At 38.4% G+C, this 26973-nt stretch overlaps 1 protein-coding gene across 1 annotated transcript in view; it reads right to left on the bottom strand.

Moving 5' to 3' along the window:
* The window catches only part of mr (anaphase promoting complex subunit morula), a 122087-nt gene that overhangs the window by 94217 nt on the left and 897 nt on the right, over positions 1–26973 (bottom strand). Inside the window, exon 2 of the mRNA XM_017611143.1 lies at positions 9007–9708. Coding sequence (XP_017466632.1) covers positions 9007–9664 — 658 coding nt within the window. The 5' untranslated portion in view covers positions 9665–9708. The remainder of the gene's footprint in view (positions 1–9006; positions 9709–26973) is intronic.

Below are 26973 nucleotides of genomic sequence, written 5' to 3'. Positions count from 1 at the left end.
GCTAATATTCAAAACACGTATTGGTTACGGTAAAGGCAATACTATTGCAAAAAATAGCTGCCAGGTGGCGTTGGAGTCATTACTAATAATCGCCAAGCTAGAAAAGGTGCCGCGAATGCCAGTTTAAATCGACCTGTTGCACCATTGAGTATATGGAACTCTTGAGTGTTAGGATTGTCCCAAGGGATGTCATTTGCCAGTATTATTATGCGTTAAAGCTTTCCTCGGGGATACCAGGGTTGAGTTGTGCCGGGGGAAATCTCAAATCACCACCGATAAATGAACCGCCAGAACTATTGCACGCCGTTTACCGTCGTTTTCACGAAAACTATTTTAGTGAAAACTTATTTTTTTTCTGTCAGGTTCCACAATAAATTCAAGTAAAAAAAATATTAAATAAATTTTCACTTAAATTGTTTTCGTAAAACTTACTATTAAGGTATTTCGTCTGAAATAAGTCTATGAATATTGGATTCCTGTAGAACAATTATACCCATTCATTTTGAAATTGACATCAACTATACCATAAAGTTTCTGGGACAGATACGCTATAGAACCGGACCATTGTTGCCGCCAGGAAGTGAAGAGAAAACGTTCTTCAAACTTGTTTCGTTGTGAGATTAATCGTTCTATGATATGCTGAACACTTAGAGAACTTTCAAGAACTTCTTCACGGAATGGAAATCGTAAACGAGAATGTTTCAATAAAAAAATAAACAAATTTCAGTACGTCATACAGAGGCAGCTTCACTCTGAAATATTCTGCAGGAATGGTTTGCCGAGTGTCTTTAGCCTCATCCCTGTGAGGGCTGGACACTCGCACAGGAAGAATTCGACTGTATCTTTTGAACCCGGGTCATCGCAACTGCAACAGAACCTACTGAAGAGCAGTCCTATCCTTTTGGCATGCACCCCAATGGGCCAGTGCCCTGTGCACACTGCAGTCCACCGTGTGGGACACATGCAGTGCGGAACCGCTCCTTGCTGTTTCGTCCACTGCCTCGTTTCCGTAAATGTCCCTATGCCATTGGACCCATATTCGGATAATTTCGTATTGATCTGAAATTTAGGTCACCTCTCTCCTACATTCATCCACTAGTTAAGATCTAACAGAAGTAGAAGAGAGTGTCTGAATGGCCGCTTGGCTATCCGAGAGGATGTTGACCTGCGTTCTGGCGGGTACATTCTCTATGGTGTACTTACTGTCTCCTTAATAGCAAACATTTCGGCCTGGAAAACGCTTGCATAGTCTGGTAGGTGGAAGAATAACTTTTGGTTATATTACTCAATGAGAATCCCTGAACCAACTCCTCATTCCATCCTTGACCCATCCTTAAAGACAGTTAAACCCTGCAAGAACTCGACCTTTACTTGATTCCAGTCACTGCGGCTTGGGAATTTCACGCGGGGTTTGTAGTGAACCCAGGTCTTCGACAGGACATAAGCCATGCCCACGATAGCCGGTTCTACGTACCGGAAGGACTCGGGTTTTTACCCGACAATGGGCTGTTGTTTCGGCGATCTAACCCCGTTTAGGTCTGCGGAGTATCTCAGGAGTTGTTCATCCATAGGGCTGCATTTGCTACGTATTCTTCTGCTCAGGGCTGGCATCGAGTCAAACCCAGGGCCAAAAACGTACGCCTGCTGTGTATGCCAGAGAAGACTACAACGCAACTCCACCTCAGTTAAGTGCAATGATTGCAATACGTGGGGTCACCTCAGTGCCTGCTCAGGCCTACGTACTTATCGGCAGTGCACCACACCATGTGGGGCCCCCTGCTGCTCAAACAGAGCTGCCTTCCCGGCTAACCCAAGTCCACCTGAGCAGCTCAACACAAATCAAACACCACAGCACCGAAATACAACAACACAATAGACCACACCACAACCACGACAGACCATGCAACAAACAGGCACAACCGCACCACCACCCACACGCCGCCGCCAACAACTCCTGGTTCCTCCTACAATCTGCACGGTATGTCAGATCAGGATATTCCGTACCGTGACATCAGTCAAGTGCAACACCTGCCTTGGCTGGTGCCACTTTAGGACATGTTCAGGTTTGCGCGCCACGCGAGATTGGACGAGGAACTTCGAGGACACGTGTTGCGCTGCACGGTCGCAAACCCCAATTGCGACGCCACCCACTACCACCACAGGGCAGCACCCTCCACAGCAGCGCACACAGCCAATCGCGGCAAGGCAACACACACCCCTCACACCCCGCATAACACCACGTCCCCCGAACCACATGAAGCTCCTTCAGTTCAGCTGTAGCGGACTTCAGAGCAAGATCGAGGAGATAACCGTCTTCATGGGAAGGCATGGTATATTGATAGCTGCGGTCCAAGAGACGAAGTTGCACAGCAATTCACAATTGTTGAATTGCGCCGGATACAACGTGCACCGTCGAGATCGCGAGCGAGATAATGGTGGTGGCCTAGCGTTCATCACGCACCACACCGTGCAGTATCGTTTTGTCGAAGCAGACATCGACTGCAGGGAAACCACCCTAGTATGTCAGAGCATTGCTACCCGGTGAGGCGATGTCGAGCTCGAAATATTTAACGTTTATATACCCCGCGAAAAGTGGGAAGGGCATCTGAAGGCTTGTAACTTCGCCTCTGGTGTGAGTAAGCTTTGTCGACAGGGTCGAAATTTCTTTCGGCCACCATGCTTCGTCGGGTCCGGAGCGATGCGCGAGCTACTTTAGCCGGCTGCTTCCCCCCAGCGGACAAAGCCAAGCGTCGAGTGACCAGAAGGCTGCACAAACTGACATCAACCTGTGCGCCTCTGGCTTTCACCAGCGGTGAAGTTCGGGTGGCCATCTGAATGGCAAAAGGCTTCACAGCCATGGGGCCCGAGGGAATATGTATGCTGATGCTGAAAATTTGGGTTCTGCGGGAGTAGCGTACCTAACGGAGGTACTCAATCTGTCTTTCCAGGCATATGGAAGATGGGGAGAGTGGTCCTACTGCTAAAACCGCGGAAACCAGCCATTAAAGGAGAGTCTTATCGTCTGATAACACTCCTTTCCCCGGTAGCGAAAACACTGGAGGCCTTTCTACTCCCATATTTCAGGAACCACCTGACTTCAGCGAAGCATCAGCCTGGTTTCCGTAAAGTGCACAGTGCAACAACAGCACTTAACGCCACAAACACGCAGATATCACGTGGCCTAAACCGCAACCGTCCGTTTGAGAGAACTTTTCTAATAGCGTTGGGCCTGTCAAAGGCATCTGACACCGTTCGCCACTCCACGGTGCTAGAACACATAGAGGCCGCCTCTCTCTCACAGAGGCTCAAACAGTGGTCCGCGAATTATCTAGGTGGTCGACACTAGTCAGTAATGTTTAGAGACAAATCGAGCAAAACCAGAAAATTAAAACAGGGGGTTCCACGCGGTGGTATCCTTTCCCCATTACTGTTTAACTACTATATTTCAAAGCTCCCTCAACCACCAGAGGGAGTCCCGATTGTCTCCTATGCTGACGATTGTTCGATAATGGCGTCTGGGAATGGAATTGATGACTTGTGCTTAGGGACACGAATTTCGGTACGATACTTTTGGCATTCGATACCGATATTTTCTACTCGATAGTTTTAAAACGATATTTTTTGGAATCGAGTACCAGAACCCTAGTATCGTATCGAATGTCATAAACTCACATCCAACATTGAGGGAAAAAATTTTTGAATTAACAAAAAAAACGTGCTAATTTGAAAAAAATACTCATATGAAAGAGCACCAACCCAACCCGTTTTAAATTTGAGTATATACGTTATAAAATATGTGGTTGTGAAGTGCACAGATGCTTTTTCGTAATTAAGAAGAAAAAAAATTAATTTTATGTTCCGTCTGATGGGAATTGAACCCGGACCCTCTTGGCCGCAACTAATTGTATCAAGCGTCTTTGCACGCTAAACTACAGCCATACATGTAAAAGTGTTTGAATCAACAACACAGCCCGCGATTAGTGCATTATGTCATACCATGTATGTGTGTATGTGTTGTCACCGCTGTGCATGCTTTGTATACATATACTTTCTTAATTTCATATGAAAAAGCATCCGAGACGTACAAAACGCCATCCGTGTCGTGAAAAATGCTTCATTTTAATACGGGAGTATTTGAATTGAATATTTCCATTGTATGTACGTAGTGTATGTATAATGGAAAAATCCATTTTGTTAAAACTTTTTACTTGATTTAAATGCGAACATTTTTAAACGGTAATCAAATAAAAAAATTGTATTCTAATAATGCGTTTTTTTCTCAGTGAACCTAATATCACCGGACTTTATTGGGCTTTAAACTGCAGAAATTTGTACTATAGTTAGGATTGCATGTGGTGGGATTTGAACCCGCGGCTTCGGTGTTTAAGTCAGCACCTCAATCTCTACGTGTTGTAATAATAATAAAGTCCGGCGCTTACACAATATGTTAAGGCTGATTCACATACAACTTTCTTCGCTTTGCTTGATAGTTCTTTGCTTTGACAAATAAGATCGATGTAGGCATATGCATGAGTATGCTCACATAAAAAACGTTTGAAGCAAAGCAAAGCAAAACGAAGCAAAATCTTGGGCAACTCTCAACTTTTGCCCGCTTTGGCAATCAGCTGTCTACATGTATCTTTTCTCGTGCGCTTGCATATGGATTTAACGACAAAAATAGGGTAAATAGGAATTTTTATTGCTATTATTAATGCATATTATTATATTGCTATCTATTTTACAGATAAAAAATATGTAGGAAAAGGAGAACGCAAAAGCTGTCAAAGCGTTTATTGTAGCATACCTTCTGCGTTTCACGCTTTGTTGTCAAAGTTTGAACTGTCAAGGAAAGCGAGGAAAGTTGTATGTGAATGGCCCTTTAGTGTTTGGCCGAACTTCTCCTCCGATTTGTCGCGTGGGCCTTAATGTTGTGGCACAAAGGGGGTGCCTATAGTTTTATGTCGACTCTGAAAGGTTTTTTTCGTTTTCAAGGTTTGCGCACTTCTAACCACTACACCCAAACGGCCTATATGCGAAACCTATATTCAGATAAATTTTGTGGATTTTAGTATCGATATTTGGAATATCGAGTCTTTTTATTCCGATATTAATGGGTACCCGATATTTTTATAGCGATACTTTAAATGAGTACCATATCGATACTTTCGGTTCGATATCGTGTCCCTACTGGTACTCGAAAGTAAACGGATATCTGTCCAAGCTTTCTCCCTTCTTCGTTGCTAGGAGCCTAACGCTCTAACCTACAAAATCCTCTGCGACCTTGTTCACCACCTGGACGAACGAAGTCAGACTACCGCTGGGAATTCACGTCGATGATACATCAATTCCGACGGGGAATAACCCCAAAATACTCGGATTAACCTTCGACAGTCTGCTCTCCTTCTCTGTGCACGCAGCACCAATGTGGTCGCCGGGGACTAGTAGGACGCAGTGGATGAAGCTGCAGGCAACTCAAAACACTGCAATTCGGACAGCAGCTGGATGTCTTCTGATGTCGCCAGAACACCACCTGCATGACGAGGCGAAACTGTTCCCCATAAAGGAGCACAACACAATGCTCTGCAAGCAATTTCTAGTAGGGAACCACAGACGTAGACACCCAACAGACACTTGCTTGCAGAGGAGCCCCCGCCAAGGCATGTCAGAAGGCTCTTTACGAGCTGACGGACGCAGTCCAGAGGTTCATTAAGCAACCTCTGGACCCCTCAGCTTACCCACAGGCCCGACTCCAGACCTGTGAATGCCGTTCTATGCAAACAACCACCTGACATCGACGAGACGGAGCTTCATCTGCCTCGGGAGACCAGAACCACAAGAGCCCAACTTCGCTCTGGCTACTGCAGCAGGTTAAACTCACACCTGAGCAGATTAGACGCAGATGTGCCAAATGAGTGTCCGGCATGCGGCGAGTCACCCCGAGACTGGAAACATCTCTTTGTATGCCCGGAAAACCCGATACAGCTAACGCTTTTGTCCCTGTGGACCGACCCCATTGAGGCTGCACACTTCTTGGGGCTTCTGTTAGTTGAGCTTGACGACAACGACTGAGACATTAACCGATCTGGACGGGGTTGTTGTAGCCGCTACAACAACAACAACAGGATATAATCGATGAGCACCGCTTTCCTTTCAGAGGGTAGTGCGTCTAGGATGAAACCGTGCCGAACGGTCCTTCCTTCCAGAACCCCAGGGCACGCAGTCTAATGGTGCTGCTAGCAGCTGAGTTTTCGATAAATATATCTGTGAGTAATAAGTCAAGAAGGACGTTCAAAACAACCTTCTGACGGGGTCTAATTGCACTTGTTACGCTAGCGGCTGCTGACCTTTGAATTCCGCTTAGCTTTTTAACTACGTAATCCTTAGTAAGGGCTGGCCACCAGATCAGCGCCCCGTTAGAGATTATACATAGGTCGAAATGTAGCTGCGTACCCCATCTGTTGTCCAACATTCTCTTGGCTGCATAGAGATGCACCGTGGCCTTCCTTGAAACCTCTTCCATGTTTTTTTTCAGTTAAGTTTGGAATCCAGAATAGCTCCTAGGTATTTCACCTTGTTTGACAGATCAAGATCGGAACCTTGGTTTAGCAAATTTTGTTTAATTTGTACAGAATAGAACAGTTCATAATTTCACTTATAACTGAAAGAAACTGGCCCGATACCAGTATCGCTATATCGTCGGCGTAAACCCAAAATAAATGTACGTTCTTACGTTATCGTCCGATGCTGCTATAAGACTTCGTATAGTCCGAAATGGCAGATATCAGAAGTGAAAAGGGCCTAATTCGCCAGAGTGTTGCATAATTGAAATTGATTTGAAATTTTCGACGGCACCACCTTATGCAAAACTAACCAAAAAACATAGAAAATCATGTTTAATGCCGAATTTCCACTAGACATTGAAATGACAAACAATGCCATTTAAAAAAATGCCATGTGGAAATGAACATAATGACAAATTTTTTCAACGTAATGACACGAATATTTTCTAATGCCCAACTTTGTCATTTCCATCCAGCATAATAAGTAAGTAAACGAGCTGCCATTAAATTGCGATACTCGTTTATGAACAACTCCTTGCTACCATATATGAGTAGTCCACTTGCAAACAGCGTTATATGATTTGATATTTATGGCTTAATAAATTTCAAAAAACGTCTACAACAGCAAGTAAAATCCAAATTGTATATTTTTTCTTTATTATCTGAAAATTTGGATAAATAAGAGCCTAATAACATTAAAAAACAAGTTCGAAGTATTGTTGTTTTTGCAAATTTTATATATAAAAAATGAATATAGCGAGTTTTGAAACAGTAACTTTTACATAGCTAGCTTTTTTTAGCTTTTCGCGTTCTCTCTTCCATGAAGATTGGTCTGCTTCTTTTTTACGACGTCTTCCACTAGGCACCGAAACAACCACGTGTTCTTGCAGTTTTCTAAGTTCATCAGAAGATGGAGACTTTTGAACTTGTATAAATACATACGTACAATAGATATTATAACGGCTTTTGAAAGTGTATATATACATAAGGGGTATTCTACAAATCTTGCAAAGCCATTGCACGTAGCATGGATTGCATGGATTGCATAACTTGCAAACACACAACAACAAAATACAAGGGAAAAAACATTTCCTATCGCTGCAAAATATGCAACGTCGAAACCCATGTATATATTTTGCAAAACAGCAGAGCAAAAAGCAACCCTGTGCTAGTTGTTTTGTTGTTGGAATTGCTACAGATTTCTCTCATTCCCCTCATCTCGCTCAATTCATTTTTGTTTTGCTGTCTCTTGTTATTGTATTTGAACATAATTTCGCTGCTTTCTACCCATGCATTCTACCACTTTGCAATGGGGTGCTCTCGTACTCTTCGAAATTTGGAATAGTATTTTTGCATTTCGTGCAATCCGTGCATCATACAAGACTTCGAGAATACCCTATACAGTAAGTATTATAGCGGCTTTTGCTAGAGTAGCTAACATTTGATGCTATTTTTTCAGAATATATAAGGATTTTGCACTGTATTGTTAGTGGACACGAAACTACTTTAAAAACTGCCACGTTAACCACCAAAAAATAAAAATCGAAAAAATGTTAAATAGAGCACTTTGCATGTGGACTACTCATATATCAACTACCATAGATATTATATCTGCTGAACGGTTGACATTCGTAAATTTAATACGCGTTGTCTGATCAATTCCATACGAGTCTGGCAACCAATTTTCCCAATTGCTCAATTCCTCATTGACATCAAGCTTTTCATTTTCTATAAAGGCTCCACTTGTAGCTAATTCCTCCGTTAGGTCTGTAGGGCTGTTTAATTTTAACAGAAGATAACAGTTTATGGCTCAGGAATCTACCGTCTTTAGAGCCCATTTCATAATTTCACTTATGACCGAAAGAAACTGACCCGATACCAGTATCGCTACATCAAAATACATGTACTTTCTTACGTTTATCAGAAGTGAAAAGGGCCTAGTTCGCCTGAGTACTGCATAATTGAAATTGATTTGAAATTTTCGACGGCACCACTTTATCCAAAACTAACCAAAAACTCATGTTTAATGCCGAATTTCTACTAGGCATAGAAATGACAAATAATATATGCCATTTAAAAAATTTCCATGTGGAAATGAACATAATGACAATTTTTTTTTAACGTAATGACACGAATATTTTTTAATGCCCAACTTTGTCATTTATTATTTTTGGCATTTAATGCCTAGTGGAAATACAGCATAATACTTATATCGCTCAAAATCTATGCTCGATTGTCCTCAGCGGATGGACTAAACATCTCACTTTGTATTCAAACGGGGCGACTCTTACATATGAAGGATAGCCAAGCGTCACAGGTCAAAATCATTCTAAACCATTTTTGGATAATTAAATATGATACGATATGATATGATAATAATATAATTAAATATGCATCTAAGAAATTGAAAAATAAAAGGCTTTTATAATTTAAATCAAACACTCACTTTCGTTATACTTAGAATCGCTTGATATATGCGAATTTATGCGCTTTGAGTCGGTGAGATCTTTCAGCATAACTTCACAACTATGAAGTAAAGAATCTCCGAATCTGAGTTTGAGCAATTCTAAATTTCGGATTTCCTTGTCGGCGTTAAAATCCAAATAAGTAAGTAAACGATCTGCCATTAAATTGCGATACTCGTTCATGAACAACTCCTTGCTACCATATATATCAACTACCATAGATATTATATCTGCTGAACGGTTGACATTCGTAAGTTTAATACGCGTTGTCTGATCAATTCCATACGAGTCTGGCAACCAATTTTCCCAATTGCTCAATTCCTCATTGACATCAAGCTTTTCATTTTCTTTTAAAGCTTCACTTTTAGCTAATTCCTCCGTAAGGTCTGTAGGGCCTTCTTCAGTAAGTCCCGTAACTACTCGACGAACTGTATCACTGCGTTTTCGAAGATAGTCTCTGATTGGCGCCGTCACAGTTTCCAATATAATTCCACTGTTATCGAGATATCTTATTGCTTTGATAGCTGCAATATATCCTGTTAAAATATCCATAGTATTTACACCAGGATGAAGTACTCGTACTTTTAGCGTGTTAGTAAGCGTTTGGATGAAATGCTTTTTCATATCTATCTTTTCCATACAAATTTTCAAATCATCTATGGCAGGAATAGACTCAGGAAAATCTAAAATGCAAACACAGAAAAACATTTATATTAGATACAAAATACAAATGTACATACTAAAAAGCACAGTGCAGGAGTATTTAGTAAATATACAGGGCAGGGTGTCCCAGAAGTAACGTGCCAAACTTTAGGGGAAGGTAGGTGGGGGGGTGAGCTCACTGATAAACAAAAAATTTTCAGGTAAAAGTGTCACCGTTTTTGAAATATTTACATTTTTTCGAATTTAAAAAAAATCGTGCCTTTTCATGTGTTGTCTTTAACTGCAACTACAAATCGGGCAATACTTAGTAAATGTTTTATGTAAAATACTTCTACATAGTTGCCTCTCCATACTCAAATGCAATGTAGTTAAAATATATTAAGGAACCATCATAAAATTAGGACTATTTCTGGATTTTTAACTTTTTGATATTTTCTTCCCCAACTTTGACTATCTCGGGTGAAAAAAAAATGTACTGAGCTATAACTTTACATTACATAAAAAAATTGCTCATTTAATAAAGATTTCAGAAAGGTGCCACACTTACTGTTTTGAAAATAAAAAAAAAAGTTATAGCCGCTTTTGTGGGTAAAGGACTGAGACACGCTAGAATGTATTTAATAGATTTAAATTGAATTTGCTCTTGTTACCGTCAAATGACATGCTAAATAGTACAAAGGTACATTATTACCTGCTCCTGACATTATTTTGTGTTACTTACCGGAATTCGGACTAGAGTCTATAACAAGGGCTATATCTATCAATATTTTTTGTGAAGCATGGATTCACGTGAAATAAAATATACATGAGTCGTTTGAAGAGAAATTTATTCATTTATTGATAAAATATGCTCAAATTGGCGACCTTCTACTCTAATACAAGCTCGGCACCTTTTAAGAAAAGACGCTTTTAGAGATCTTAAACTCAATTGGGCTATCTCAGCAGCAGCTCCATTTATTTGTTCCCGCAAATGCTCTTCGTTTTGAATTGTTTTTGAATAAATTTTGTCCTTAAGACAGCCCCAGTAGAAAAAATCTAATGGATTCAGGTCTGGCGATCGAGCGGGCCACGTGATTGGCCCGTATCGTCCAATCCATCGGCGAGGATAAGTTTCGTCTAAATGAGCTCTTACTTCACGCCCGTAGTGAGCAGGGCACCCGTCATTTTGCAGCCATAGTCTTCGCCGCAGGTTTAAGGGTACATCTTCCAAAAGAGTTGGAAGCCGATATACCCTGAAGGAACTCTAAGTAACTGTGAGAGTTGAGCGTTGGCGTTCCACAGGTCCCAATATCTGACAATTAAAAATACCGCACCATAAATTTATTTTGTACCGGTACTGCGAACGATCTTCTCTCAATTCGTGAGGATTGTCTATCTGCCAACTGTGAAGGTTATGTAAATTAAAATAACCATCACGTTTGCATGATGATTCATCGCTCCAAATTATTTTATTAAAGAAGTTGGGGTCTGAAACGTGCATTCGCAACATTTCACTGCAAAACCTAACCCTCGACAGGTAATCTCTCTCTCGTAGAGCCTTAACACGTTGAATGTGGTAGGGATGGTCTTTTAAAGCTTTGTGAATTGTAGTTTTTGGTATTATAGCCCGCCTTTCCATCATTCTCCCTGAAGTCTATGGACCTAGTTCCACTTCCTCTAACACAACTTTAACATCTACCGTTGCAGGACGCCCTGTCTCGCCACCACGCTCTCCAGGTATGCGACCTTAAAAAAGGTAAAAATGATAGTTAAAAGAAGAATGGCTTCAAACAAGAAAGGTGTAAAAATTGCTTACCTTCAGATATATCTCTATGGGTCCGGGCGAATACTTCACGACCCGGATGCCGGCGATTTGGGTATCACTCTGCATAGAGTCTTTGAGCAGCTCTGGCATTACAGCAAGCTTCACCGTAAATTAGGTGAATATCCGCATATTCATGCGACGTATACTGCGTGTTCTCTGTCATAGTATTAATAACACAATGTTCGAAGGGTCCAATTTCACAAAATCCACTTTCACTAATTCCGGTAAGTAACATAAAATAATGTCAGGAGCAAGTAATTATGTACCTTTGTACTATTTAGCATGTCATTTGACGGTAACAAGAGCAAATTCAATTTAAATCTATTAAATACATTCTAGCGTGTCTCAGTCCTTTACCCACAAAAGCGGCTATAATTTTTTTTTTTCTATTCAAAACAGTAAGTGTGGCACCTTTCTGAAATCTTTATTAAATGAGCAATTTTTTTATGTAATGTAAAGTTATAGCTCAGTACATTTTTTTTCACCCGAGATAGTCAAAGTTGGGGAAGAAAATATCAAAAAGTTAAAAATCCAGAAATAGTCCTAATTTTATGATGGTTCCTTAATATATTTTAACTACATTGCATTTGAATATGGAGAGGCAACTATCTGGAAGTATTTTACATAAAAAATTTACTAAGTATTGCCCGGTTTGTAGTTGCAGTTAAAGAAAACACATGAAAAGGCACGTTTTTTTTTTAATTCGAAAAAATGTAAAGATTTCAAAAACGGTGACACTTTTACCAGAAAATTTTTTGTTTATCAGGGAGCTCACCCCCCCACCTACCTTCCCCTAAAGTTTGGCACGTTACGTCTGGGAGACCCTGTATAACAGCCTTATTGTCCCTAAACTTACCTCATCTCTCTATGCCTCTATTTTATTCGTTTCTTATCCCTACTATCTTTTCATATTATAAGTTCACGCTCACTATTCTCTCTAAGTGTTTGGGGTTGATTTCATCTATCTCCAGCTGCGGTTCTGGTCAGCGCCTCAGGTCTACCACGAGCGCGCTTTGCCAGTCTCCGCATTCTATGGCGGGCCCTTCGCAGCTCAGCAATTCGGTCGTTCCACCAGTATACCTGGTTTTTACCTAACCATGCTCTCCTCTGTGGCATTGAGGCTTTGCAGCTTTCTTCGACCAGCTTAGTACAAGACTCCCTGTTGTGGATCTCTCCCGTTGTGGGTGAAATACCTTGGGAATCTGCTAGGAGTGACGTATCGAACTTGCGAACATCGACCCTAGACGGGTTCCATCCTGGTTTCCTGCGAGGGATACTGCGTGTTTGCCCTCGCGTTATGTCAGTGACTTGGAAGGTGATGTAGTTGTGGTCGCTACCACTCAGGTCTTCCATCACTCTCCATCCGTCAGCCCTTCGAAGAAGGCTTTCTGAGACCAGGGTTATGTCAGGGATAGAGTATCCAAAACCCGGCCTTCGATATGTAGGGGTCGTTCCGGTGTTGAGGATGGTCAGGCCAATGCGGGCTGCCATTTCAAGGACCAGTCTTCCCCTGGTGTTTGTTTGGGGCATACCCCATTCCACGCCTCTTGCGTTGAAATCTCCAGCAACAATTATGTGGCCGGTTATATCGCGCAATTCGTCTTCAAGGTCTTCGAGCTTTTCCCTAAAGACAGGGACTGGTCGTTTGGAGACAGGTAGCAGCTCACCAGAGTGATATGCGCCATTTTAACCCTGACGTAGCAGCGTCCGACCCCGCTGCTCTCTGCGCGATGGTTGGGGTTAGCAATCCATATCGCGGCCGAGCCTGATTGGTCAACATGCCAGGTTTCTTTTGTTCTATAGGGTTCACTGATGATGACAGCGTCTGCTCTTTGTTCAAGAACCAATTGGTCCAGCAGGTCATCAGCTACCCTACTCCTGTTCATATTGCCTTGTATAAATTTAATCATATTCTCCCAAGCTTTGTCTTAGCCTCAGCAAGGGCATCCCTGAAGGCCTTGCACGCTCCCGACCCGGGCAGGTGATGGGAATTTTTCTGTCCATCTCCTGCCGAGCACAGGTAGCAGCTTGGGCTTTCTTTACACGCAGAGGCTATGTGGCCCTGCTGACCACATTTCCAGCATGAACTGCTTCTGTCTGGGCCTTTGCATGCCGCCTTTTTGTGGCCATACCCCAGACAGCGGAAACACCTTTGGACATCCGCGCGCTCTCGGACGCGGCAGATAATCCAACCTACTCGCAGCTTCCCCTTTTCAATAAGAGTCCGGCCTGGCAGTTCATCGATTTCCACCACGGCCATTCTTTGTTCTCGCGAGTTTACAGCGAGGAGAGAGACGCGAAGTTGGCCATTCATCTTGTCTCCTAACTCCCCGCGTATAGCGTTCTCCACTTCTGGGGCCGTGGTTAGGCAGTCCATGCCCAGAACTTCTAGACGTAAACGTCTAGTGAGAATACGGGCGTCTCCAAGCTGGCCAATGGCAGTGCACACATTTTCCTTAAATGCTGAGTGGTCGCCACAGCGCTCTATTTCGATGAGCACGGCGCCTTCGCGGGTTTTCCGAACAGATCGAATTACGGCCTCCGTCTTCTCGGGTTGGAGCTTACCACGTATCGTTCCCAGCACCTCTGCATAGGTTTTGCCTTCAGCTGGCTTAATGATTAATTTGGCGAGACTCTTCTTTTTTCTCACCCTCTTCTTTTTTTTTTGCGGCTGGTCGCCTCGCCCTTATTGACCAAGGGTTCACCTGGCGCTGGCCCTGGCTTGGGCTTTCTGCTTTTCCAACCGTTTTCCATTGATTATCTGGTACGGTTTCCTGTGCATTAATATCTTTATTTCCATTATTATTATTACCATTATTAATAATAATCTTATTACTACTATTATTATTATAGTTAGTGTTCTTTTTCTTTTCCGGCTCGCTTGTAGGGGAGTCGGATCGAGTTTGAACTCTCTTTTGCGAGCAGGGCCAGCCTTCCGCAGCTCGCAAAGGGTAGACCCCTTCCGGCGCTGCTCTCGGAGGTAGCTTAATATATTTAAGCTCTCCTCGATTTGGGCCATACCCGTTTTTATGTCCATGGACACATTCTTCTGATTAGAGACAGCGCTCTGCATCTTCTTCAAGACGAGCCGAATCTGGGCCAATTGCTCATCTTCATTGCCTTGTTCGAGTACTCTACCATGAACACTTCCAGAGATATGCAGTATGAAAAATTCGGTTTGTATGGGAGGTTCTACGCCCCCTTTTCCAATAACCAAAATTTTTCTCCATGAGTGTGCGACTGTTTTCATATATTTCCATACCATGTTCGAGTACTCTACCATGAACACTTCCAGAGATATGGAATATGAAAAATTCGGTTTGTTTGGAAGGTGTCACGCCCCCTGCGCCTGCGGTAGGAAATATATTTTACATCCGATTCTCATACGTACCATATATACACAAAAAATTGCATAAAGATCAGGAGGTGCCACGCCCCTTTTGCCAATAGCCCCAATTTTTCTTCATGACTATGCTATTGATTTTATATATCTTGTATTTACCAAGTTCCAGTACTTTACCATGAATACTTCCAGGGATATGCAGTATGAAAAATTCGGTTTGTATGGGAGGTGCCACGCCCCTTTTTTCAAGAGCCCTAATTTTTCTTCATGGCCATGTGATTCATTTCATACATATATCTCCATACCAAATTCCAGTACTCTATCGTGAACACTGGCAGAGGTATGCTGTATGAAAAATTCGGTTTGTACGGGAGGTGCCAGGCCCCTTTTTCCAATAGCACTAATTTTTCTTCCATGACCATGTGATTCAGTGGCGTAGCCAGGGGGGGATTGGGGGGATGGTTGCCCCCCTTTCGTCAGTGAAATTAAACTTTATTATTTGAATTAATAACACAATACTATTTTACCCTTCCGATTTATAATTTTTTTATTTCAGACTGATGACAAATTATCTTTTAATGAATATATAAAATCATCAGTTGGGGATTATGTATTTGAATATTTGCGAAATACACTAGGCCATTTTGCTTAATTCCCCACAGTGTTGGGAAATAATCTATAATCTATACAAAAACTGCACTTTTCGACTGTAAATTGTATCGACTTTTTAATTTGCTCATATGCATGCATGTATACGTAGATTCCCTTCAAGACCAATGCTTTGAAGGTATTCACGGGAAAGTTTATGTATGTACATTTACATATTTTACACTTTTAACATAAATGTCAAGGCAGATATTTTAAGATACACTTCTTAACAAACACATTTTTTTAAGTTATTATGAATGGATAAAAGAGACATCCTCTTTGAATTCAGTACTAAAACTTGACATTTAAAGTGCTTATCAAAACTTTATACATGTTAACTACAGCGTGGCGACGAATAACTGTTACCTCTGTTTTTTTGAGAAATAAAAGGGTCCTTTATAGATTTTGCGAAAAAAGTATTTTATTGTTAACTTTCCACAGATTTTACTTTAGTTGTATAAATTAGTTTTTACATTTTAATCCTTATTTACATTTGCCAGCAGTGTAAACTTTGAGAGAAAAGTTCATTTGGCACGCAGGTCTTCTTCAGTTAATCTATTCCATGTCTTTTGTAACCATAGGCAAATTTTCTCCATTTTGAGTCCCTTATACTCCCCTTTTTGTCCAACATAAGGCCTCATACTTAAAAATCGAATAGACTCGGAACTGGTGACTAGGACGGGCATTCATTCGACCAACCTTATACAGTTTTTTTCTTTTTTGTATTTTTTTGTACAAAGCCTAAGAAAAAATACACCTGAAAAAGACTTGCGTGCGAAATGAACTTTTCTCTCAAACTGCTTAACATCTGTAACATCTGCCTTAATTTACATTTTTGTCTGCTGGTTTTTTTATTGTTGTTGTAGTGACTTCAAATCGTTATGAGAGTGGGAGTAGGGATGTACCAACAAGAATATACAACAAAAGGATGAAAGTCGTTAGAACTTGGAAATTTAGCGGTGGCTGAAATACAAAGTGTTACACCATGCTACAATTTGCTCGTCACTGTATGTAGTATGAAAAATTCGGTTTGTATGGGAAAACGAAGTAATGCATACATGAACAGTTTCGATTCAAACCGAAGTAATGCATTTGGGAAAAACGAAGTAATGCATACATGCACAGTTTCGGGTGAAACCCGAAATAATGCATATGGGAAAAAAGAAATAATGCATACATGCACAGTTTCGGTGCAAAACCGAAATAATGCATATGGGAAAAACGAAGTAATGCATACATGCATAGTTTCAGTAATGCATACATGCATAGTTCAGTTGAAAGTGAAGTTTTTCGTTAAACTAGTTTTTGCCTCGTTCGTGCAGCATTTTTTATTAGTTGCGTTCCCTAACTCCCGAGAAGTTGTCAGAAGTTGCAAGATTTTACCCGAAGAATTTTTGCTGATAAAATCTGGTAAAGTGTCAAATCATCAGCTGTTCAACGTTATCAAAATGAAATCAATGTTGAATACGCAAAAAAGTACGTCTGCATTTTGACCTTATTAAATACATCGTAACGAAAAAAGTTTTGTCAGTGTTTTTGTTAACCATTCTTATTTTTTATACACTAAGGCCCATGTAAAATAATTTCGATGTAAAATAAATTCGGGGTGTTTATGCATTTTATTAAATGCTTTATTTCCTGAATGTATTAGTTTAATCTTTTCAGTTTTTGTTCAACAATTTTTATTGAGCTTGAGGCCGTTTTTAAAGAAAAACTTATTGTGGAAAAGCAAAAATAATAATTTGAAAAAATGGTAGAAGTGATAGCTATTTCGGAAATCACCACATTTCCTCATAAGACTTCTTTCAGTAGGATTCGAACCGACGATCCCACTGACTCAGCCAGTTGCCTACCCATGTGCTAAGTTCACCTTGTAAATTATCGTGGGTTTTTTCCCACTTTTTCATTTGCTAAGCCAACACAATCAAGCGCAGCTATTCCGCTTCATTTCACACATGTGTGAACATGTGGTTGTTGGTTTTTGTTAATAATTCTATTTCTAGAATGTTTAACTTTTAGGTTTGCTCGTCATTAAGTTATTTGTTTTTTGTTATTATGGCCTTATAACAATTATATTCAACAATTTTTATTGAGCTTCAGGCCGTTTTTAATGAAAAACTTATTGTGGATAAGGATAAGTAGATATAAGTTTTTCATTAAAAACGGCCTTAAGCTCAATAAAAATTGCTGAACATAATTGTTATAAGGCCATAAAATAACACATGATAAAGAGTGAAATGCAGCGTAATAGCTGCGCTTGATTGTGTTGGCTTAACAAATGAAAAAGTGGGAAAAAAGCAACGATAATTTACAAGGCGAACATAGCACAGTGCGTAGGCAACTGGCTGAGTCAATGGGGTCGTCGGTTCGAATCCTACTGAAAGAAGTCTGATGAGGAAATGTGGTGATTTCCGAAATAGCTATCACTTCTACAATTTTTTCAAATTATTGTTGCTTTTCCACAACAAGTTTTTCATTAAAAACGGCCTCAAGCTCAATAAAAATTGTTGAATATAATTGTTATAAGGCCATAAAATAACAAAAAACAAATTTTCAGTTTTTGTATACATTTGGTTTAACTCATAAATGAAATAAACCAATAAACTTTTTTCAGATAAGTTGAGTGCTGTTTGAGATCACTGAATAAATTAACTAAAACCACTTTTACAATAAATCTAACAAAACCTTAAAATAAATTTATAAAACTATAGAACAAACTTAGTTTTTTAGGTAAAAATCGTTATTCTATTTTTGTCCAGAAAAGTCGAGGAACGAAACTATTATTTGAAATCTATATATATAAATGTGAATGCACGGTCAAAAATTTGGGTTTAATTTTTAAACCGCGCTGGGACTACTGCCTTTTTTAATCTTTTATAGTCTACTTTTTAAACCAGTCAATAGTTTTAAGCAATTTTTAATATATTCTGATTTAAATTTTAGTCCAAAAAGTTCGTGGTTTAAAAATCAAACCAAAATGTTTTAATTATAATTTCTAGGTTTCTTATATAGAGAATTTGGTTTAAAATCTAAACCTAAATAGAAAATGTTTGCACACAGCGAAATGTGGTGTTGATTCAAACTCAACATATGAAAGCACATTTACATGCGTGGCTGTAGCTGAGTGTGCAAAGATGCTTGATACAATTGGTTGCTACCAAGGCTACTGGGTTCAATCCTTTTTATTTTTTATTCTTAATTATGAAAATGTTTGGGTTTAAAATTTAAACCGAACTGTTTAAATTCTAAACCCAACATATGTGCTCTCTTTTTTTAAACTTGGAATGTTTGTATTTGAAACTGAATTTAGTTTGGTCATATATGTAGTCCAAAAAGTTTAAAATTAAAACCGAAATTTTTAACCGTGTGTCTGTTTGCTTATTACCTTATAAGTTTTGAACCAGGACACGGAATCGCACGAAACTTTTCACACTTATTTGTTTTTATCACAGGAAGGTTATAGGTGTGGCTTTATTTGTAAATATGATCCCAATTTTGCGAGGGGGCGTAGTACCTCCCGTAGGCCTACAAATTTTTAATCAGCTATAACTTGGGAACCATAAGTCACATGAACTGGAAATTTGGTATGCAGGCATATCTATGGTAGGTGCTTATAGTAAGGTATATATAAATGACTTTGTAGGAGGAGGCGTGGCATATCCCATTCGTAGAATTTTTAATCAGCCATTTGGTATTATCAGCCATAACTTGGGAACCACAAGTCACATGACTCCTTTAATTCCTTTTGATATGCTCTTCGAATTAAAAATACCTCAGTTTCCAGTTCGCCTAGCTTTTGCAATGACAATAAACAAGAATGCTTTAAAGTGAAACCCGAAACTTTATCGAAAATAAAATGTGCGATAATTGTATTGGAAAATGCATTTATGTTAATAGATACTTTGGAGTATTAAAAAAATGCTACGAAATCATATTAGAGTTATTATTCGTAAGAAATTAGATAGTATTTATTCTATTATATAATTTATTGGAGATATTTTAACCTAACTTAAAACACCTGCAGTCCCAAAAAATTATAATTGCATTTCATTCCATAGCACCCAAGCTATACAGCTGTCCTACCATATGCTGCTATCACGGCTATAGTAAAATTAGAGCAGAAAGAGAGTATAATATCTTTTCATAAAGTATTTTTCATGTTTGTATAAAGACGTGGGGCGAAACCCGCGGGCAAAAGCTAGTAACCAATAAACCCGAACAACGCGCTCTGAATAAATTTCTTAGAATAAACAGTGAATGACGATAGTGTAGTTTAACAAGCAGGATTGAATCTAGACGAATTCATGCAACGAAAATTACAATAACAAATTATACGCACAACTACAGCATGAATTTCCACAAATGAACAAAATCCAGCTGTTCAGAAACGCCATCTTGAATGAATACTTCTTGGATTGAATGGATTGATTATAATAATTAATGATTATAATTATTGAAAGAGATGAACGAATATACACATGCATATGCATTTTTATTACCTTCCTTTTATTAGCTCGGGATGTAACTATATAATATTGATGCGCCTAAAAGATGCAGCGATTTCTATTCTCAAGTTACATACCTGATGACAGTACGAATGGCAATTATAATAGGGAGGTTTTAGTTTTTTAAACTATAATTTTATTATAACGTGTTCCCACGAGCAATTCGCTTTGAGCTTATATTTGAGGTATTCATTTAACGATTTATGTTTATGTAGCAAAAAAGTACTTTCTTCGTATAAATGCAAAATTTTGGAAAAACCCGCAGTTCCAATTTTGGAATCAAAAACAAAGTATTATATGCAAAGAAAAGTATAGATACGACCGGTACACGTTCATATTTGTGTGTATCTTCGGTACTTACGAAGAAATAAGCGTGTTTACAAGCTAACCGCAACACAACATGACGTTAAACAAAATGTGGTATGTCCAAAATATTACCAGTCGATTTAAAAAATTGGCAGGAAACTGCAGCGGCGAAAACTCTCGTGCAGTAATTTAAGTTTTTGGTCTTTCGCTCGTTTTACACATACATATGTATACAGGGTGTCCCAGAAGTAACCTGCCAAACTTAAGAAGAAGAAAAAATTTTCAGGTAAAAGTGTCACCATTTTTGAAATATTTAAATTTTTTTGAATTAAAGAAAAATCGTGCCTTTTCATGTATTTTCTTTAACTGCATCTACAAAAAAGGATATACTTAGTAAATTTTTTATGTAAAATACTTTCAGATAGTTGCTTCTCCATACTCAAATGCAATGTAGTTAAAATATATTAAGGAACCATTATAAAATTAGCACTATATTGCGATTTTTAACTTTTTGATATTTTCTTCCCCAACTTTGACTATCTCTGGTGAAAAAAAATGTACTGAGCTATAACTTTACATTACACAAAAAAAGTGCTAATTTAATAAAGATTTTAGAAAGGTGTCACTCATACTGTTTCGAATAGAAAAAAAACGTTATAGCCGCTTTTGTGGGTAAAGGACTGAGACACGCTAGAATGTATTTAATAGATTTAAATTTAAGTTGGTCTTGTTACCGACCAATGACATGCTAAATAGTACAAAGGTACATTATTGCTTGCTCCTGACATTATTTTGTGTTACTTACCGGAAATAATGAAAGTGGATTTTGTGGAATTGGACCCTTCGAACATTGTGTTATTTATACTATGACAGAGAACACGCAGTATACGTCGCATGAATATGCGGATATTCACCTAATTTACGGTGAAGCTTGCTGTAATCCAAGAGCTGCTTAAAGACTTTATGCAGAGCGATACCCCAATCGTCGGCATCCGGGCCGTGAAGTATTCGCCCGGACCCATAGAGAAATATATGAAGGTAAGTGATTTTTACACCTTTCTTGTTTGAAGCCATTCTTCTTTTAACTATAATTTTTAACTTTTTTAAGGTCGCATACCTGGAAGGCGTGGCGGCAACGGTAGATGTTAAAATTGTGTTAGAGGAAGTGGAACTAGGTCCATCGACTTCAGGGAGAATGATGGAAAGACGGACTGGAATACCAAACACTACAGTTCACAAGGCTTTAAAATACCATCCCTACCACATTCAACGTGTTCAGGCTTTACAAGAGAGAGATTACCTGTCTATGGTTAGATTTTGCAGTGAAATGTTGCGAATGTATGATTCAGACCCCAACTTTTTTAATAAAATAATTTGGAGCGATGAATCATCATACAAACGTGATGGTTATTTTAATTTACATAACCTTCACAGTTAGCAGATAGACAATCCTCACGAAATGAGATAAGACCGCGGTATTTTTAATTGTCAGATATTGGGACCTGTAGAACTGCCGCCAACGCTCAACTCCTACAGTTATTTAAAGTTCCTTCAGGAAAGGCTTCCAACTCTTTTAGAACATGTGCCGAGCTTGTATTATAGTAGAAGGTCGCCAATTTGAGCATATTTTATCAATAAACGAATAAATTTTTCTTCAAACAACTCATGTATGTTTTATTTCACGTGAACCCATCCTTCACAAAAAATATTGATAGATATAGCCCTTGTTATTGACTCTAGTCCGAATCCCGGTAAGTAACATAAAATAATGTCAGGAGCAGGTAATAATGTACCTTTGTACTATTTAGCATGTCATTGGTCGGTAACAAGAGCAACTTAAATTTAAATCTATTAAATACATTCTAGCGTGTCTCAGTCCTTTGCCCACAAAAGCAGCTATAACTTTTTTTTTTCTTTTGGAAACAGTAAAAGTGGCACCTTTCTAAAATCTTTATTAAATGAGGAATTTTTTTATGTAATGTAAAGTTATAGCTCAGTACATTTTTTTTCACCAGAGATAGTCAAAGTTGGGGAAGAAAATATCAAAAAGTTAAAAATCCCAAAATAGTCATAATTTTATGATGGTTCCTTAATATATTTTAACTACATTGCATTTGAATATGGAAAAGCAACTATCTGGAAGTATTTCGCATAAAAAATTTACTAAGTATAGCCTTGTTTGTAGATGCAGGTAAAGAAAATACATGAAAGGCACGATTTTTCTTTAATTCAAAAAAAATTAAATATTTCAAAAACGGTGACACTTTTACTTGTAAAATGTTTGCTTATCAGGGAGTCCACCACCCCTCCTGCCTTCTCCTCAAGTTTGGCAGGTTACTTCTGGGACACCCTGTATACTGGCATACTGTAGTACGTAACAAATTATTCTTAAAATTATCTCCTATTTCATGCATCTCAGCTAAGCTTTGGTTTCAAGAGAAATTTCTTGACGCTTTTTCCAATTAAAGGGATTATTAGTGATTTTTACTAATTACTTGCGCTTGGAAAACTCGGAAATTTTTTGATTCACATGAATGCGATAATAAAAAAAAACAAATTTACTACGGGAATTGAGTTTTTCCCGATTTTCAGAGTTATTTACTCCTAAATCGCATTTTAGTAGTAACCAGCCGCACGCCCTCGCAGTAAATATGTACGTACATGCAATGTTTACACTTTTTCTGCGATGCTAAATTTACAGTTAAGTAGCGTGTATTCGCCGCATCGGCATCGCCGATTATTAACATGTTACCGTTTTATGTAATCGTGCAACTCTCTAGCGTCTACATGTACAGCCATGCTCCCTGTTAGGCATTGGCCAGCCCTCTATGTAAGCAGTGTTGGCACTAATCGATTGATTTTTTAATCAATTAGTTAATTCGATTAAATTTAATCCGATTACAGTTAGTCATGATTAATTTTAATCGGACTAAACATGTAATCGTAACCGCGATTAAAAAAATTAATTTTTAATCATTAACCCTTAATTTGATTAAGTAGGTTTGGTGATTAATTAATTTATGGTGGAATTTTCCTGTGCACACAAAGCCAGTTAATCGGGTATGGCTAAGTCGGATTTCCTCATCAATCTAAGCAATTTGGTGTGCATTTTCATTAAGATCTATACCATAGATGGGCACACCAATACAGTCTCATTTTGTCATGGTATTCGTGAATCGCGCTGAGTAATAGTTGCCACTTTTCTATATTGTACAAAAATGCGTCGTTTTTTGCGCGTGTTAGAAAACGCTCTTACAAATTTATATTTAATTTGTATTATGAACATGAAACGAAAATAATAAAATATAATAAAAAAATTATGAAGAAATAATTTCAAATAATGAATTATGAAATTAATTTTTATAAGTACATATGTACGTGCATGAAAAGTTTTTTAATTTAATTTCATTAAACTAATGTTTTAAAAAATGATAGTTTATTCAACAACAAAATTCACGAATTTAAAATTTCTAAACTGTGTTAAAAACTCAGTATTCAATAAAGTATACTAAATATATTAAATTGCCGTATCGTGCATACATATATACATAAAACCCATTAAAAAAAACTTTAAATTGGTTTACACAGTTCGGCAGTTTGACTTTTTTACCATGACAAATAGCTCGCCTTATATTAAAAGTACGATTCCAAGTAGTCGCATTACCACATAACAAGCATTGGGCGTTATTGGCTTTTCTTAAAACCAAAAACTGTAATTGGCACTCATACGCAGCCATTTTGGGCATTGTTACATATATAGGTGGCAACAACGCGCTAAAATTACAAATAAAAATATTCAACGGCGAAGCGTGGTGTCACTCTCATGAAAACTGAAAGCAGACTGAATTGAAATTCGCTGCGTCGTTTCTGTATACGTATAAGCGCTGCGACGCAGACGCTACTCGCGAGTAGCGTTTTGCCCATCATTGTTATATACCAACAGACGTTTTACAAACTAAGTTTTAATATCCCTCTGCTCATGTGCGCTGGGTTGTAAAAGTTCCAAGTTTATTTATTACTTATAACAATAATTATATTTTTTTTTTATATTACGTGCTTTTTATAAGCGTAAACACACAAAATAATTACTATAACTGGTGTTTGGTTTCAAATTCGGATAAACTAGACAACTTAATCAGATTTTCTTTTTAATTGGATTAACGATTAATGATTAAAATTAATTAATAGTAATCGCAGCCAGCGATTAACGATTGAAAAAATTTAATCATTAATCGTACAGTGGATTACGATTAATTAATTTTAATCGGCAATCATGATTAACATTTTAATCGTTAATTTTTAATCGTTAGTCAGATTAACATTTTTCAAACACTGTATGTAAGTACTTCCAAATTAGTTTGGCAATGCAAGTCTCGACTAAATTATGTTGGTAAAGATAACGAGATTGCTTTACTCTGGGTGTCGGGCAACTCGGCAGTGCCTGGAATGAGACATCTGACCCTTTGGCCACAGTTGGCTTAGACCAGGCATTCCTCGATCCGCAACCAGTTACAGCACTTCCCACTTCGACTATCGAAGCCACCATCAGAAACTGGGTGGATACTTCGCTCAGCAATGACTGGGAGCCATCGAGTGGATGCAGGTGGGAAAAACTCATCTTGCCTTCAATCTCAGGTCAATCTCGTCTTTTCCTCTTACTGAAAACACGGGACTGCTGACTGGTCGCTTCACGTGGCACAAACACCTGACTGTGATAGGCGTAAATGGCAACTCCATTTGTCCATTCTGCTTTGAAGAGGATGAGACGGTGGAACACTTTTTGAGCTTCTTACTTGCTTGTTATCATCGATTTATCTACACCTTTTCAACCCAGTAATGAGAAAACGTAAATTATAATGAGAATACGTAAATTTATAATAAGAAAACGTAAATTGTATTGAGAAAACCTAACTTAGTATTGAGAAAATGTAAATTATATTGAGAATACGTAAATTAATAATGAGAAAACGTAAATAGTAATGAGAAAAAGTAAATTGATAATGGGAAATTGTAAATTTATAATGAGATAACGTAAATTTGTAATGAGAAAAGGTAAATTTATAATGAGAAAACGTAAATTTATAATGAGAAAACGTAAATTTATAATGAGAAAACGTTAATTTATAATGACATCGGGTTTACTGCTTTGAGGTTTTGAACTTTAATTATTTGAATTTCATCTAATTGTGAAAGTAGGCGTCTCACTCGTAGTTTTTTCATTGCGCCCAATGAAACGTAACTACATACATATAGACATTTGTACGTAAAAATGCAGTTTCAAGACGATTGTGCGATTTGTCTTACAAATATGAAGTATAGCAGTGTTTCGCGTATATTAAACTGCAAACATTTATTCCATTCAAAGTGTATTGCACCAATTGTATCGCGGAATGAGACGTGCCCGATATGCAGAAATAATATTGTTGGTGAGTTTTNTTCGGTCCTTCCTTTTTTGTCTGTTTCTGCAGCTTTGCAGGTTTGTGTTTTAAAAATGCGAGTGACGAATATTTTTCGCATCACTTTAAAACTCGGAACGATAGAAATAACAATGATTTTTAATATTTTTATTGAGCTTTGTACCACGATTGTTTATTAGGAAAAATTGAAAAAGCAACAAAGTCTAAGCGGTAGAAGTTATAGCACTATTTCGGAGATCACCACATCTCCTCATCAGACTTCTTTTTTCTAGATTTCAGCAGGGATCGAACCTGCGTTACCGTATTCAAAGTCGTAGAAGCGTTAACCACTGAGCTATGTATATCCCGTAAACTCTTGTTGCTAATTCATTTCCTTATTCAACCAACTACTATCAAGTGCAGCTGATTTGCCGCTATTTAAACTCGACAGCGTGGTGACTTTTTTGCTTTTCAATTTTTCCTAATAAACAATCGCGGTACAAAGCTCAATAAAAATAAAATGTTAATAAGCCACAATAACATTGACAAATACATAGTATAGGAAGAGCCTGCCTGAAACTGTACAAAAAAGCAAACGGATGTAATGGATGGAATTGACAACAACAACCACGCAGTCGAGTTTAAATAGCGGCAAATCAGCTGCACTTGATAGTAGTTGGTTGAATAAGGAAAATGAATTAGCAACAAGAGTTTACGGGATGTACATAGCTCAGTGGTTAACGCTTCTGACTTTGAACATCGAATTCGCAGGTTCGATCCCTGCTGAAGTCTAGAAAAAAGAAGTCTGATGAGGAGATGTGGTGATCTCCGAAATAGTGCTATAACTTCTACCGCTTAGACTTTGTTGCTTTTTCAATTTTTCCTAATAAACAATCGTGGTACAAAGCTCAATAAAAATATTAAAAATAAAATGTTAATAAGCCACAATAACATTACAAATACATCGCATGCAAATTTATGAGTAAGCCGAACATGTGAGGAGTTTATTTAGTGCTCTTAAAAAATATAACTCTTCAGAGCGGAATAGTCCTTTCATGGCTTTAAAACTTGCAAGTGTGTAATCACATTATTGATTATGAGGAGATGTGGAAAATAGCTGCTATAACTTCTACCGCTTAGACTTTGTTGCTTTTTCAATTTTTCCTAATAAACAATCGTGGTACAAAGCTCAATAAAAATATTAAAAATAAAATGTTAACAAGCCACAATAACATTGACAAATACATAGTTTAGGAAGAGCCTGCCTGAAACTATACAAAAAA

Source organism: Rhagoletis zephyria, unplaced genomic scaffold, assembly GCF_001687245.7.
Source record: "Rhagoletis zephyria isolate East Lansing unplaced genomic scaffold, Rhagoletis_zephyria_1.1 Rzeph_scaffold_00373, whole genome shotgun sequence".
Classification (NCBI taxonomy): domain Eukaryota; kingdom Metazoa; phylum Arthropoda; class Insecta; order Diptera; family Tephritidae; genus Rhagoletis; species Rhagoletis zephyria.
The sequence above is the reverse complement of the archived record's forward strand: the minus strand, read 5'-3'. Positions and strand labels throughout refer to the sequence as shown.